The sequence below is a fragment of the Adiantum capillus-veneris genome, chromosome 21, assembly GCF_014529385.1.
Source record: "Adiantum capillus-veneris isolate H3 chromosome 21, ASM1452938v2, whole genome shotgun sequence".
NCBI classification, from domain to species: domain Eukaryota; kingdom Viridiplantae; phylum Streptophyta; class Polypodiopsida; order Polypodiales; family Pteridaceae; genus Adiantum; species Adiantum capillus-veneris.
Window position 1 is genome coordinate 15,709,747 of NC_140951.1, and position 15,186 is coordinate 15,724,932.

At 44.3% G+C, this 15,186-nt stretch overlaps 1 protein-coding gene and 1 pseudogene across 1 annotated transcript; both read left to right on the top strand.

The window, feature by feature from the left end:
• The first annotated feature begins 3,868 nt into the window (after positions 1 to 3,868).
• LOC147430582 (uncharacterized) lies at positions 3,869 to 4,508 on the top strand (annotated as a pseudogene).
• A 33-nt stretch (positions 4,509 to 4,541) lies between these two features.
• LOC147430583 (uncharacterized) lies at positions 4,542 to 6,327 on the top strand. Its single transcript, XM_086494429.1, has 2 exons — positions 4,542 to 5,375; positions 5,464 to 6,327. The coding sequence occupies exons 1-2, from the start codon at positions 5,058 to 5,060 to the stop codon at positions 5,539 to 5,541; spliced, it is 396 nt and encodes a 131-aa protein (XP_086350555.1). The 5' UTR covers positions 4,542 to 5,057; the 3' UTR covers positions 5,542 to 6,327.
• Positions 6,328 to 15,186: the final 8,859 nt, after the last annotated feature.

Below are 15,186 nucleotides of genomic sequence, written 5' to 3' on the forward strand. Positions count from 1 at the left end.
GTATGCAGGTCATTGTGTTCTCCTAGAGAATCGCATATTTGTTCAAACACTTCGATATACTTTCTCACATCCCCGTCTCCACTAAATTTTTGTGTGAGCTTGGCTATTTGTACTCCCTTACTTCTAGGCTCTCTATAAGGCATGTTACGTATATTCTCAGCAATACATCGACCAATAGCTTGAGCAAATGTTGCCAAGTCACCTAAGTGAGCAGGCACTGTGCGTGAAGGCGCTCCAAAGACTACATGTGGAGTAGGTATTGGCATTGGTCTTGGCGCATAGGAAGCCCTTGGGTTCCACGTTGGGTACGATGTTGTGCCATGTGGTGGTCCAAGGTTCATATCGGTGGCCCTAAGCATAGCAGACGTCGAATGTGACATGCTAATGCTAGCCGGTATAGTCCCATGAAAATAAGAGCTTGGGTGTTGTGGTTGTGGAGCATAGGTAGTTGAAACAATGGGAGGAGTAGGGACTACATGAGTGCAATGACCCATAGGTGCATACGATTGGTACACACTTGTAGGTACTATTGCAGGCATTGAGCTAACATGTAGTGGTGATTTACTGACAAATGAGGTCCATGGCATGTTTCTTGGCATGCCCATCATTGGGGTAGGCATGGTAGCCGTGGTGTCATTAAGGGAACGATGAGCTAGACTTGGAAAGGTAAAGCTATCATTTGTGGGCTCAGATTGCACCGAGACCCCTGGCGAAACAACATATGGGGGATCCATCGGAATTACAGAGGGAGTCTCCCTTTGCGATAAGGTCGGTTGTTTAGCCTTTCCTGTATCCAAGAATCTCATGAGACCCGTTGAAGGCATGTTGATCCCCTTGTTCTGTCCCTCTAACTCAATGACCCTATGGATGACCTCACAAACTCTTTGTTGTTGATCCTCCACACTAGTAGCACCCATTGTGGATTATAGGACATCTAACCAATCCACGCGATAGGTGTGACCTGTGTATAGGTCGGTTAGAGTTTCCGTTTGTAGTTCGTACTCCCAGTTCTCATTTAGGAACACTCCATCTAAGCTTGAGGTGCTAGGGGTGTCCTTTGAACTAGATGCAATGTTATTTTCTAGGGGTTGGCCCTTAGCGGTTGCTAAGTCAGGAGCACTTGATTGCTCTCCTAGCAAGGATATTGACATAGGGGCTTTCGCTTTTAACTCTCTTCGTTGCTCCACCTTGCGTAAGCTCTCGATTTCCTTTTCCCTTGCTGAAGGATATACCACTAACCTCTTGCACTTCGGCAAGGCTTCTACCATCAAGTAATATAACCTCAGAGGGGAATAGTTCTAAAGAGTCAGAGGGTGCAGTGAATGGAGTATTCACGTGCACATTCTCTAAGGGCATATGGTCTACGTTGGTCATGAATGGAGAATTTACTTCCCCACCCCCCTCATTTACATCATTAGCTCCATGTTCGGAGTGAGTGGCTCTACTAAAGGTTTCCTTCAAGAGGCTAAGCACGCTCGGCCCGGACCGCGGGCCCATGGCATGCATGTCTTGGCTTGAGCTATCGGGATTAGGCATTGGAAAACCCTCCATGACGTCATAGTCAGAGGAAGAGTCACTAGCCGCTATGTTCGGGTCTTGGTTTGTACTACCTTGGGTCCCTGCCAAGAGTTCGGAACCTAAGGTAGGTGGATATTGAGAACTCGCGTAAGTTGAAATTCTCTCTTGTTGCTCCGTCTCTAGCACACGACCAGAGCACAGATGCATGTGCCTTTGGCACCCCATAAGCGTCGGCGAATAACCTCGAAGGTTAACCGCTTACTTTTTTACGCGTCTGTTTTCACTCATTTTTTATGTTTTTTTAATGTTTGGTTTTTTGATTAAAGTGTGTGATAGCTCGAAATGAGCGTATCACTCAGAGGGTTGCGGTGTGCTTTACAACACAACGTTCGGTCACCTGAAGCTACGTTGGTCCTAAAAAAAGTTAATTTTTAGCTACATGTGAGGCTAAAATACGTAATTATAAAGGGCGACTGAGGCCTGAGCCTGAGCGTGAGCTTGGGCTTGGGTCTGTGAGATGTTCCCGATCCTGGTCCTACCTTTAAATTTTTTATATTGGTTTTTTTTGGGAGAAGGTCGCCGCGGCCTGTGCATGAGCACACACTCACATACTCTACCTTCCTACTTACAACTAATACACCTACTGTTACACACTAACATACTTCATTAGCTCTAACAGATCTACTTCCTACTTACTGTACTTTACATTACACTGAACTAACATTATGGATCTACAACCTTAATACTAACACCTTTTCACAGAGAAAACACAGTACCTTTCAAAACCTCATTAACAAAGAAATACACAGTAGAAAAACAAAATCCTTCTTCTCAACACACACACCTTCCTTCCCTACCTTTCCTACAATTGAAATTGCACCACAAAGAAGCACAGAGTGCCATTCAAGCTTAGTGTATGACATTTCCCCGGCAACGGCGCCAAAAATGTGCATGTCTGGCGCACGTGTCAATGCAAGGAACTTGCCGATACACTGTGTGCGAGCCACAAATGGCTCCAAGCACGTAACTAGCCTAAACTAGTAAGCTCAAAAATGGCGATGGTGTGTCACTACAGCTCTACGCTTGTTGTCGTGGAGGATTCCTCGCCGCGAAGAAGAAGGAGAAGCCGCTGCGCCGCGCTCAACCGCTTCGTCGCCGTCGTGCCATCTTCGCAATGCTCGATCGCACTCTCTCTCTCTCTTTCTCTCTCTCTCTCACACACACACACACACACACACACACACACACACACACAAAGAGGTGAAGAAGAAGAAGATGGAGATGGAGCAAAATCACTCTTCAATTGCACAAATGAAAGAATGAGTGAATTTTATGTTTAGTTGACTTTTATATGAGCTCGCCCCATTCACACTTGGGCGCCCATGCTTCGCCAACTAACCCTTGAATGTTCGAGTTAGAGTGCGCCTCTCATTGGCGATCACTCTTACCCTTTTCCTATTGGAATGACAAGCCCGGTACCTGACTCTACCAAATAAATAATACGGTGTCCGTCTTAGGTGATAGGACTATGCGTGAGAGGGTTAACACTCATGCATTGAAAATTTATATTGGGAGTCAGCTGTACATCTTGTCTTGTGGTATGCTCGTGTTATTAAGCATGCAATTCAGTGCTTCACTGTTCTATCAAGAGCCTTCATGTATTGAGTCTATACAAAAAACTTAAGAGAGAGGGATTCATTATCTATTTTGGTCAATTACAAGTGAGTGCATAATTTTTTGGTGGTTTAGTGGAGCACCTAGGCTTGGGTTGACAGGAGGATATGGTCTTCAAAGTGGTAAGTGCAGGTATTTGAGTGGATAGGTTTGGGATCCCGAACTGACAAAGAGGCCAAGCTATAGAGGTGTTTTGCTCCGGCTTTCTTCTGTCATCGCTTTGGTGCCCCCCACTGAGGATCTATTGATTCAAGTACCTTCAATTGGCAAGTGGTGAGCAAATAAAGTTGCAAAGATGATTGTCCTCAATGACATGCTCATTAGAATGAATGATAGGATGGGAAATTGCGGCTGCAAGATCTTAAAGACCTGGATATGCATTATTGGAGGTTTCACAGTCTGAAGCAGGAGATGGAAGTGCTTGAGAATGTAGTCCTTGATGTGGAAACAAAAACGTTTTTGTTCATTGGCACTCTTCCAGGACTCTTGGGCATTGAGGTTGCTTGCACAGATTTGTTCGGTGTGAAGAGCACTGTTGACTTCTTGAAGCAAGACAGATGCTTTGAGCATGTAGATCAATCTTGTGCTTCTTTGTGGGCTACACACGAGAGCTCCTCTGTTCCTTATGATGATTTTAGTAGTGCTGATGAGGTTGAGTCACATGCTTATGATGAGGTTTTGTATTTTGATGATGTAAACCTTCATGAGGAGTCATGTGTGAGCAATATCATGAAAGAGGATAGCTTTGCGTACATGTATGGCAAAGAGAGCAATGTTATAGCTTGTTTGGATCCATGCTTGGATAATTGTCGAGATGAGGGCTTGTCTAGCTCTATGTGCTGGAGCTATATGCCTTGGAATGATTTTTGTTGTGATGTAGAGGACATGCATACTAACATTTTGGATGATGTTTTTTTCCCTCCATCTGACGCGTTGTCACGGTACCCATATGAGTCGTGGGTACATGGGCCCATTTGGGATGCTGAGATGGATAGCGATCACGTTTGTGGCATTGTTGGTGGAATTGAGGTGCCTATAGGTGACACTTTTGATCGTGACCAAAATATGGCATGCAGTCAAAGTGAGGATTATGGGAGTTTTGTAGTAATGATGATGAGGATGGTTGGGGCTTCGATGAGCCTCTGCTAGAAGATAATTTATCTATGGCTGGCTATGTCCAAAAGGCTCAAGAAAGGTTGCGAAACCTGAAAATTCAAAGACAAGCCAAGAAAAGGAAGTATGTGCTAGAGAAAGCTCAAAGTGTTGACACTCTTGCTGAAGATTTTGAACTCTATGCAGGGAATAAGGCCGCATAACATATCATGGATGATATGGACACAAGGGAATTAGTGGATGTGTGTGATGGTAGGGGAGCTATGAAGGTTGATATGAATGCGATCTTCAATGAAATGGTAGTAGTTTATACCTCTTCCCAAGAAGTGGATATGTCTCTGTTTGATACAGGCGGATGGTGCATGCTTTACCCATTTAACCCAGGTGGGAGTATATGATCAAGAATAATGCTTTTGTATATACTGTACATATGGTGTAGCTAACATGCGTGAAAAAAGTGATGTTGCTGCTGAGCATGAATGCTCTAGCAGACTAGGGGTGGTTGACAAGATATGTCAGGCATATTTTGAATGGGCCAAAAGCTGATAAGCAATGCTGGAACGCCTGGCAAACTGCTCTTGTATATATGTGTACATAACTAGGAGTGTATTTTGGAAGTGGTTTGCGACAATAGTCGTACAAAGGAGGGGCAAAGATGATGGATTTCTTCTCAACCAGCGCATTCCAAAGACGGACTCCTCTATCACCAAGCACGTTTGAAATTTCTCCACAATTTCCAGAGCGCGGTCGAGATGTCAGGTATCGTCACAAAGATGGCTGCAGCAATTGCGAGACCGGTAGTGCATGCCAGTTTGAGGTCCCTCGGATGTGTTTCTTGGACATTGGCAACATGTGGAGGTGGAACCAACAAAGGGGATAGAGCTACCATAGGTCATCGGCATACCATGTCCTGCTTTGTGATTCTTTTGGTCAATGTGGTCTCCCTATCGAAGTATGAAAGTGGGCAAAGAAGCCTTGGTGGGAATCAAGCCTTGAGTAAGCAAAAAAAGGAGATAGAATATGGATTTTTGAATTGTCTGCAATCATTGCACGCATGGTATGCACGCATAGTATGCACGTGAAAAGCCACCATGAATCGCAGGTAGAGCAAAAAAGGGGCAACCAAAGGGGGGAAGAGGGGCTGCAATCACCAGATAGGGGAAGCCAGAGGCTCTCAAGGCCAGGCTAGGTGGCACTGCAGAGGAGCTCAGAGAGGGCACTGCAGGAGCGGGATGAAAGGGCCACCAAGATTAGGGCATGCGGGAGTTACAGGGCTCGGAGCAGGTGGAGGAGGATTATAAAAGCTAGGCTCGACAAGCACGTAAGGTTGAGTGCAGGGCTTGCTAGTAAGCAAAACGAGGGGGTGCGCTACAAGAGCACAAGCCAAGGTTGCTAGAGGATTGGCCAAGAGGACGGTAAAGGAGGCTGCAGGTCAGCAGGCCTTCGGGGCTCCAAGAGGAGAAACTACCACCATTGAGCACTGCTTGATATGCATTGCAGAAGCGGGAAAATACAGGGGGAGCTTGGGCGAGCGCGCTTGATAAGTCTTAAGACGGTAGTGGACATGCAAGTACTGAGAGGAAGGAGAAGCCATAGAGAGAAGCGGGGGAGAGCTCTATGGAAACAACTGTCTCCAAGCGAAGGGGTCTTCAAGCGTAACCGGGCCATTCCACATCCAGGGAGAGGGGGTCTAAAGTAGGAGGGGAGTGGCCTTGTACGACGCTGTACAGCTAGTGCCAAGAAGGGAAGGTGTTGGAACGAGCTCACGAGATAATACTGTAAAAGTAACTTATGATTATAATAAGTGTGGACTTCCTTTCTACCTACCTCTATTCTCTAATTCTCACATGGACCCCTTTTTATCTATGCAAGTTTCAACATGTGTCTATTCCCACCTACCTATAATTCCCATGTAATGGATAATCCTCACTCCCTCAACTTGTATATAAATCCCATTAGCTGCCCTCATTTGTAACAAGGTCTTCACTCTCCATTCAAGTGCAATCTATTGTCATTGCTCTATTTCTATCTTGCACTCTCTTATGTCTTGACATTAGCCTATTAAGTAATAGTGATATTAATCACATTTAAGTTAATCTCTAAGTTCTCACATGGTATCAGATCACTAGAACTTAAGATTAATTTTTTTAATTAGCGCTAAGAAGATTCCATCTCTCTAGTCCACACTCGAAGCCTCACTTTCCATTCTTTTCAAGGAATCCGGAACCTCGAAAGATGGCCGAGTTAGCTTCTTCATCTTCCGCATCCACCTACAAGCGTCGCTACATTATCGACAAGCTTAACGGCACTAACTACCAAGTGTGGAAGATTCGGATGGAACTCTACCTCACGCAGTTGCAACTTTGGGATGTCACGTCAGGAGTCGAAGAGCAACCTGACCACCCCGAAGACCCTGAAGACAAAGATTCAACATACTTCATTGACACCTATAATACTTGGCATAGTAGAAACAATAGTGCCAAGATGGAGCTCATTCTCCATTACCAAGATCGGCAAGTCCAAATGGTGAAAAAGCTAACTACTGCTAGTGCCATTTGGAAGTTCTTCGAGAAGAACTACGAGCACACTGACCTCGTCTACCAAGTTTCCCTGATCAAGAAATTGGTAAACACTACCATGCAAGAGGGTCAGTCATCCTCCAAGTTTTTGGAGACGTGGCAAATACTTCTAGATGAAGTACTTATCTCAGGGCTTGCCATCCCTGAAGAGCTTCAAAGTATGCTCTTATTGGCTTCTCTACCTGCATCATGGAGAGCCTTTATCACTACACAAGCCACTACGGCTAACTTGCAGCTTCAAAATCTTGTAGCCAAGATCCATCAGGAGGAAACGCTTCGCGACCACACTAGTAGCTCGCAGAAGCCAACAGCACTTGTCACTATGACAAGAAACTCACGCCCTTACAACGGCAAGAAGCCTCAACATTCCGGCCCTCCTCGACAACACAATAATTATGGAAGAAAGTCGGAATTTCAAAGCCACCACAATCACCAAAATTCAAAGCAATGCGCCAATTGTCATCGCTTTGGACACCTCACAAAGGACTGCCGGCAACCACGCAATCAAGGTAATCGTCCTATCTCTCACCCTAATCTATATCCTTCTTACCCTCAAGGGGAAACACGCCATGGCCAACCATCTCCTTTTATTTATGGTCAAGCTCATTATGCTGATATATCTACTTATGATAGCCCATCTTATCCTTTGCAACTATATGCCACCACTATAGCTACTTCATATCCCAATATCTGGCTACTTGATACGGGCGCCACCCATCATATGACATATCACCTACACTGGCTATCCAACATCACTTATCTAGAACACCCTCTAGAAGTATGCCTCGGTGATAGCAGCATCCAGCTCGCCAAAGCCTATGGAGATGCTGTCATTAACCTACCTAATGGCCTACACACCACTATTTCTCACGTATATTATGTCCCTGGTCTCAAGAAAAATCTCATCTCTGTCAGCGAGCTAACCGACAACGGCATCATCATCAAATTCGTGTGAGAAGGCTGCCACATTTCGACACTAAACAAAGATGGTCAGTATGTCACACTTTTGGTCCCCAAAACTGGGCGTCTTTATGCATTGGGTGACTCATTGCCTGCACATGCATCTGCATCATCCATAAAAACACAAGAAAACACACTCAAATGGAATTATAGACTAGGACATATTTCTCAACATGTTTTGCACCAACTCACTCATCGCCAACTTGTACTAGGTCTTCCCAAGCACCTCACTCACATCACACTTTGTGAGGGATGCATTCTTGCTAAAGCACATCATGTCCCATTCCCCACTTCATCATCACGAGCCACTGCACCTCTCGACCTCATCCACTCTGATGTTTGTGGCCCATTGCCCGTCAACTCCCTCATTGGCAATAAGTATATGCTTACTTTTATAGATGATTTCTCAAAATACACAACTACTTACTACATGGCCGAGAAATCCTCAGCCTTCTCTCATTTTTGCACATTCAAGGCATTAGTTGAGACTAAACATGGTTGCCACATTAAAACTCTCCGCACAGATCATGGTGGGGAATACACTTCTCATGCATTCAAAGATCTATGTCTTTCTGCTGGTATTCGACATGAATTCTCCATCACCGACCACCCACAACAAAACGGTTGTGCCGAGCGCAAGAATCGCACACTATTTGAAGCTGCTCGTGCCATGCTTCTTCAAGCTAGCCTCCCAGACACCTATTGGGAAGAAGCTACCGCCACTGCATGCTACATTCAAAACCGCATTCCATCCACCCGCAATCCTACTACTACACCCTACACCCTCTGGCACGGTCACCCACCTCATCTTGGCCACTTTCGCATCTTTGGAAGCATTGCATACCCACTTGTGACACAACCTTTATCAAAACTATCACCACGTGCTCAACGCACAACTTTTGTCAGCTATGGTGATCGCTTTGGCATCAAGGCATACCGCCTCTATATCCCAGAACATCAGAAGTTTATCTTTGCCCGTACCGTCGTCTTTTATGAAGAATTCATCATCTCAGGAAAATCTTCTCCACAATTGCACCCTACATTCTCATCACCAGTCCACTCTTCTCATCAATCTTTGTTGACGGCCTCACCCACACACACACCCATGCAAATTTCCCACCCTTCTAGGCATAATCTTGAGCCTCCCTTCACCATCCAAAGGCCTTTCCTCATCGCCCATCCACCTCCTCGTGTCTCGCATTCTCATGCACATCCAATCGGCAACACTCCTGCACCACCTCTTGCACCCATGTCCTCACAGTTGACACCATCACCAACACCGTCCATCCCGACTGCCGCTACTTCCATCACACCGCAGACACTCGGTGCTCCACCTCGTGAGCTCCCATCACCTTCGCTACCGGTCTCACCTTTTTTCCGCAACTCCCATGAAACCTTGCCAGTTACTCCCATCCCAGCAGATGTCGACGAAGTCAAGCCTCATAGCTCTACTTCTGTCACCTCGCCATCGAAACACACTTCGGCTATACACTTGGACCAAGCCGCCTCTAGCTCGCATGGTCGCACCCGCTCTCTTCGCGAGATCTATGAAGTCACCAATTTCTCTGCTGTCCTCAATGATGAAATGATTCTTGAACATCCACCAGAGCCTCTTGATGCCCTTTCCCTCTTTGTTCTCGATGCCCTCGCTTCTAGCGAGAGCAAGGAGTGGCATGCTGCTATATTTGGATGAACTCCAAGCCCTCAAAGAAGATAACACTTGGGAGCTTGTGCCACCTCCTAAGAATCATAACATTGTCTCTTGCAAATGGCTCTTAAAGAAGAAATACCACCCCAACGGCTCAGTTGATCGCTACAAGGCACGCCTTGTCGCTCGCGACTTCAATCAACAACAAGACTACAATATCTACATGTGGAAAATCTCTAAAGGCATGGCTATCTTAGGCGCATCGGATGACATTCCTCTTCTTGGCACATCGGAGTACATGATTCTGCAAGCGATTGACTACATCTCTCACGCCTCATCTTGTAATTTTAGTTTGATCCCTACTGGATGAACTTCTCATTGAGGGGGGATAGCATGTATCTACAACATGGCTACTTCACAAAGCTCTTTTGTTCATCAATCTCAATGTTACAACGAGAAGTCCACCCTTAAGGGGGGATGTAAAAGTAACTTATGATTATAATAAGTGTGGACTTCCTTTCTACCTACCTCTATTCCCTAATTCCCACATGGACCCCTTTTTACCTATGCAAGTCTCAACATGTGTCTATTCCCACCTACCTATAATTCCCATGTGATGGATAATCCTCACTCCCTCAACTTGTATATAAATCCCATTAGCTGCCCTCATTTGTAACAAGGTCTTCACTCTCCATTCAAGTGCAATCTATTGTCATTGCTCTATTTCTATCTTGCACTCTCTTATGTCTTGACATTAGCATATTAAGTAATAGTGATATTAATCACATTTAAGTTAATCTCTAAGTTCTCACAAATACTGCAGAGGGCCGAGAGTGGCCAGGAGATGAATGCCCCTGGAGCGGCTGCAGAGAGCTACACTATCAGCTAAAAGAACCAAGGGAGCCCCTCATTTTTAGAAGGAGAGTGACTTTGTGGTGCTGCAAGAGTAGGGGCAACCTGAGTTTCAAGTTAAGGGAGGAGAGGCTGCCACTAAATCAAGAGGGAGGTGTCCAGGTTCTGTTAGTGACATAGGGAGCAATAGCTGAAGACTCACCTTGGAAGCAAAGGGATCAAGAGGGAGCACTTCAGAATGCAATTCAATCTCTCCAGCAGCTGGATAAGGTTTTCCGCTATGAAGTAGCATCTATCTATATTCTCATGCATTGAAAATTTATATTGGGAGTCCGTTGTACATCTTGTCTTGTGGTATGCTCGTGTTACTAAGTATGCAATTCAGTGCTTCACTTTCGGTCAAAAGCCTTCATGTAGTAAGTCTATACAAAAAACTGAAGAGAGAGGGATTCATTATCTGTTTTGGTCAACCACAAGTGAGTGCAGTTTGGTGGTTTAATGGAGCACCTAGGCTTGGGTTGACAGCAGAATATGGTCTTCAAAGTGGTAAGTGTAGGTGTTTGAGTGGATAGGTTTGGGATCCCGAACTGACAGAGAGGGCAAGCTATAGAGGTGTTTTGCTCCGGCTTTCTTCTGTCAGCATCATCTCACTAAAATGAAAAAAATTCACAAAACTATCAACGAGTGCCAAAATTTGAATATTTTGACACCACCATTGCGTTCGAAACGCTTAAAAACCTAAAAATCGAATGTCTACTTGCCCTTTTCTGACACCCAGAGAGGGAAAAATTGCCAAAAAACCTTTAAAAGAGGGTTTTTGCCGAATGCACGCGAGGGACACTTCAAACTTTTGTAAATGGGCCTCTGTGCACCATTTACAACATTTTGCTAAACGGGACACATAGGCCCATTTACAAAAGTTTGAAGTGGCCCTCGTGCGCCATTCGACAAAAACCCTCTTTCATAGGCTTTTTGGCTATTTCTCTCTCCGGGTGTCAGAAAATAAGTAGACATTCGATTTTTAGATTTTGGGGCATTCTGAATACATTGCGGCAGTCAAAATCTTCAAATTTGACACTAGTTAACAGTTTTTTGTTTTTTTTCCATTTCAATGATAACAGAAGCCACATTGAATGAGCGGCGCCGGCCTCGTAAAAAAGACATTCGTATTTACTAAAACAATGACCATTTTCAAGGGACTATTGGATCATTGAATGCGTGGATGATATCCTTTTCATATTTTTTTATATATAAGGAGTTACCACCAAGCAACCACCTTTTATGTAGCCATGGGCCGGATTTGTCGGACCCGCTAGTAGTGTATTATGTTATTGGCCGGGCTTGTCGATCAGGTAGGAATGGTTAAGAGTGATCGCCAATGAGAGGCGCACTCTAAAACTGGAACCTATATTGTTTGGATAATATTGGCTAAGTGTGGGCGCCCAAATGTGAACGGGCAAGCCCATATAAAAGTCAATCTAAACCTAAAATACCTCATTCTTTCATTTATGCAATGCAAGAAGAGTGCTCTTGCTCCATCTCCTTCTCCGTCTCTTTTGTGTACTAGTGTGTGTGTGTGTGCTTGAGAGTGAGAGAGAGAGAGAGAGAGAGAGAGAGAGAGAGAGAGAGAGAGAGAGAGAGAGAGAGAGAGAGAGAGAGCATTGTGGTGGCACGACAGCGACGAGGCGGTTGAGCGTGGCACATCGCCGGCTCCCTCTTCCAGCATCGGTTCCCTCTTCTTCGCGACGAGGAATCCTCCACAACAGCAAGCCTAGAGCGGTGAGTGACACACCATTTTCATCTTTGAGCTTACTAGTTTAGGCTAGTTGCATGCTTGGATCCATTTGTGGCTCACACACAATGTTAGGCAAGTCCCTTGTTTCGATATGTGCGGTAGAAGCCCACATTTTTGCCGTTGCTACCGGGGAATCGCCCTGCACTAAGCTCAAGAGGCACTCTGTGCTTCTTTTGTGAGTGTTTGTGTTAGGAAGGAAGAGGAAGGAGAAGAAGTTATTTTTTGCAAGTTTTTATTTCCTGCATAATATCTATTTTCTACCAGTGTCTGCTTGCACATAATCTTTTGCACAGTTAGTAGTTAGTGTGTTAGTAGTGAATGAGTAAGTAGATAAGACAGTTAGTTTGTTTTCTGCCAATGTTTGCTTGCATACAATTTTTACATAGTTAGTGAATAGCTTGTTTTCTGCCAATGTCTGCTTTTACACAGTTTTTTTAATTTGCATAGTTAGTAGTTAGTGTGTGTTGGGGTTCAACAACACAAAGATTTCATTCTCACACATACTAGCACACACATAGAAGAACACCCAATTCATGATCAGAAACACAATAGAAGTTGAGCAAACATTTCAGACTTAACAAGAACAGGAAATCAAACAAGATCAGACATCAAAAATCTTCCACTTCTCAAACTTCATACACCTGCCTTCCTTTCTATACGCGACTACTTCTATATCCCGAACCAGTTATAACTGCTCTAACTGACATGGACATCCGACTTAACAAGTCCGAGTATCCGATCAAAGCAAAATTCAATTCAGATCCAATTTTCAATCAAAATCCAATAATCCGACTGAGCATTACTTCAGCTAAATAAGTACGCTGTCAACACATGGAACGCCCCGATGGTGGATTTCATACAAATCTGACTCGGATCCATATATCCCTTGATCAAAACATCATGAAAAAATAAAGTCCAATAACTACAATTACTGTTCAGCCTTAAAAGACTAAATGCTGCATCATTTCTCCTTAGTCTCAAAAACACTAACAGCTTCAACTTCAGAAATTGAAACTTCTACTGGGTCAGAAGTCTCCCCAGCTAGAACTATAAATTCTGCTAAAATATCTTCATCAGTCTGCAATTCTGAATCAGCATCTAGCTTCTTTTCCAGTTCTGATTCCATGTTATGACCTGGTCTCTCTGAACACTCAGCCTGCTCTGCACCCTGTAACTGCTCTTTAATGACTAGCTCCAAATCTGGGATAGACGTAACCATATCTGAATTCTGCATAGCCTTTAGAGCCTCCTCCTCTGAATATCCAGCTTTGTAACATTTAATGGCCTAATAACTTATGTGTAGCGGAAATTAGCATGAACATAGTGGGCATTTCATTAGAATAGATTCCTAATGAGAATTACAAGAGTGCTTGGGTGGAGAGAGCAACAAAAAGCATAACACCTAGTTAGATAGCATCGACCCTACTTTCAAAAGAGAGAGAAATTAAGCTATTGAAAACAGTTGAGGACCGGATTTGCATGGAGCCGGTCCCCCCTCCAAAAGGCTTTGTATTATGGTTTCTCCCATCAAGAGAGACATTGTACAATACAATTCTTTGTGTTCCTTCAAGACTAGCTAGTGCAATGAATATGGAAGCTTCATGCACTAAGCAAAACACTTAATCAAATACAACTTGAATTATCCCCGTTCTCAGACCCAAGACCTTACACACCTTCAAAGATGGTGAGAGCTAGCAGGGTATGAGAGTAGATTGAGAGGAAGAAGGAGTATCTTACGAGAAAGATGTACATCTCCTCACATAATCACTCATATTAGCATAGCTTAGCTTAGTAATTAGCTTGGTAGAGAAGATGAGCATGCATGGAAGCTTGGCTCTTGGTTGGATTTGCATCCACATGCCAAGAGAGTGTTGATGTAAGCTTCTATCTCACAAGCTTGGAGTAGGTGATGAGCTCTCCATTAAAGCTTGGGAGGAGATAGAGTATTCTTTCTTCACACATGGTCAAGTGTGAGTGTGTGTGTGTCAATGCCAAGCAAAAATCAGCCCCCTCTCTCTCTCTCTCTTGGGCGAGCCCTTTCTGCTAAATTGGTCTGGCTTTTGCCTCATTGGACCTCCCCAAGTCAAGCCAATGGGTGTTAAGCAGCATAAGTGATAGACTTCTGACATGTGTCCCCCTTTACCCTTTTTTGAGAGCTTTAGGTAATTAAATAATTAAACTAAACTCTCATTGGACCCCTTTGCCTCCTGGCCAATAGGAATCAGGCAAGCCATTGGGCTCCTGAATGCTCATTGGTCCCCTTGGGAGACTGCCCAATAGTCTTCTAGGAGACTTAATTCTTATTGGTTTCTTTTATTAAATGTTTTTAAATTAATTAAACTAGATTTACTCTAGCTTAATTCTCATTGGTCCACTTCAAGGGTCTTCCAATAGGAATTGGGCACACCTTGTGGGCATCTGGCCTAGGGAGCTGACATGTGTCCCTCATTCCCTTTGTGTAAAGGGAGCCTGTGTGTGTGTGTGTGTGTGTGGCTTTCTCTCTCATCCCCTACCTTTAGGGCTCGCCCCTTCCCATGTAGGGATGTGCAAAGACTTTTAGGGCACACACAAAGCATCCAATTTTCCCTAGGGTTGACCTTTGGACACAACCTTTGAATTTTGGAACCTTAGCATTTTGGAAGTCTTAATGGGCTGAACCTTAGGGTCTTTTTAGCACATTGTTGCACATGGCTCTTTTGCAGATGCCCCCCCCCCCTTTGGATCCCTATTTTCCCTCCTTTGGATCCCTACTGTGGCCGGTCTGCTAGCTTAACCAATATTCTAGCTTTTTCTCCCCTGGCCTTCCCCACATTAAATGATCAGTTTAATATGAGAAAATCATTTAGGAGAATTAGATATTGATTATTATGAGAAAATCATTTAGGAGAATTAAATCCCCCTTGTTCTGCAAAGCACAGTGGTCCATAATTCTCTTTTGACGTGTAGTCAAACTTAATCAAAAAGCACAACCTTTCAAGGTACCATCCCTTCTGATATAATGAACATTCCTACGCATGTAGTATTTTTTTGTTACCTTCAGTGGACCC

Bases quoted from the DNA above. Each gene is read 5' to 3' on its own strand.
- LOC147430583 (XM_086494429.1), top strand. From the start codon at position 5,058: ATGTCAGGTATCGTCACAAAGATGGCTGCAGCAATTGCGAGACCGGTA. The intron at 5,376-5,463 runs GTATGCACGTGA...ATCACCAGATAG, and splicing joins ACGCATGGTATGCACGCATA to GGGAAGCCAGAGGCTCTCAA.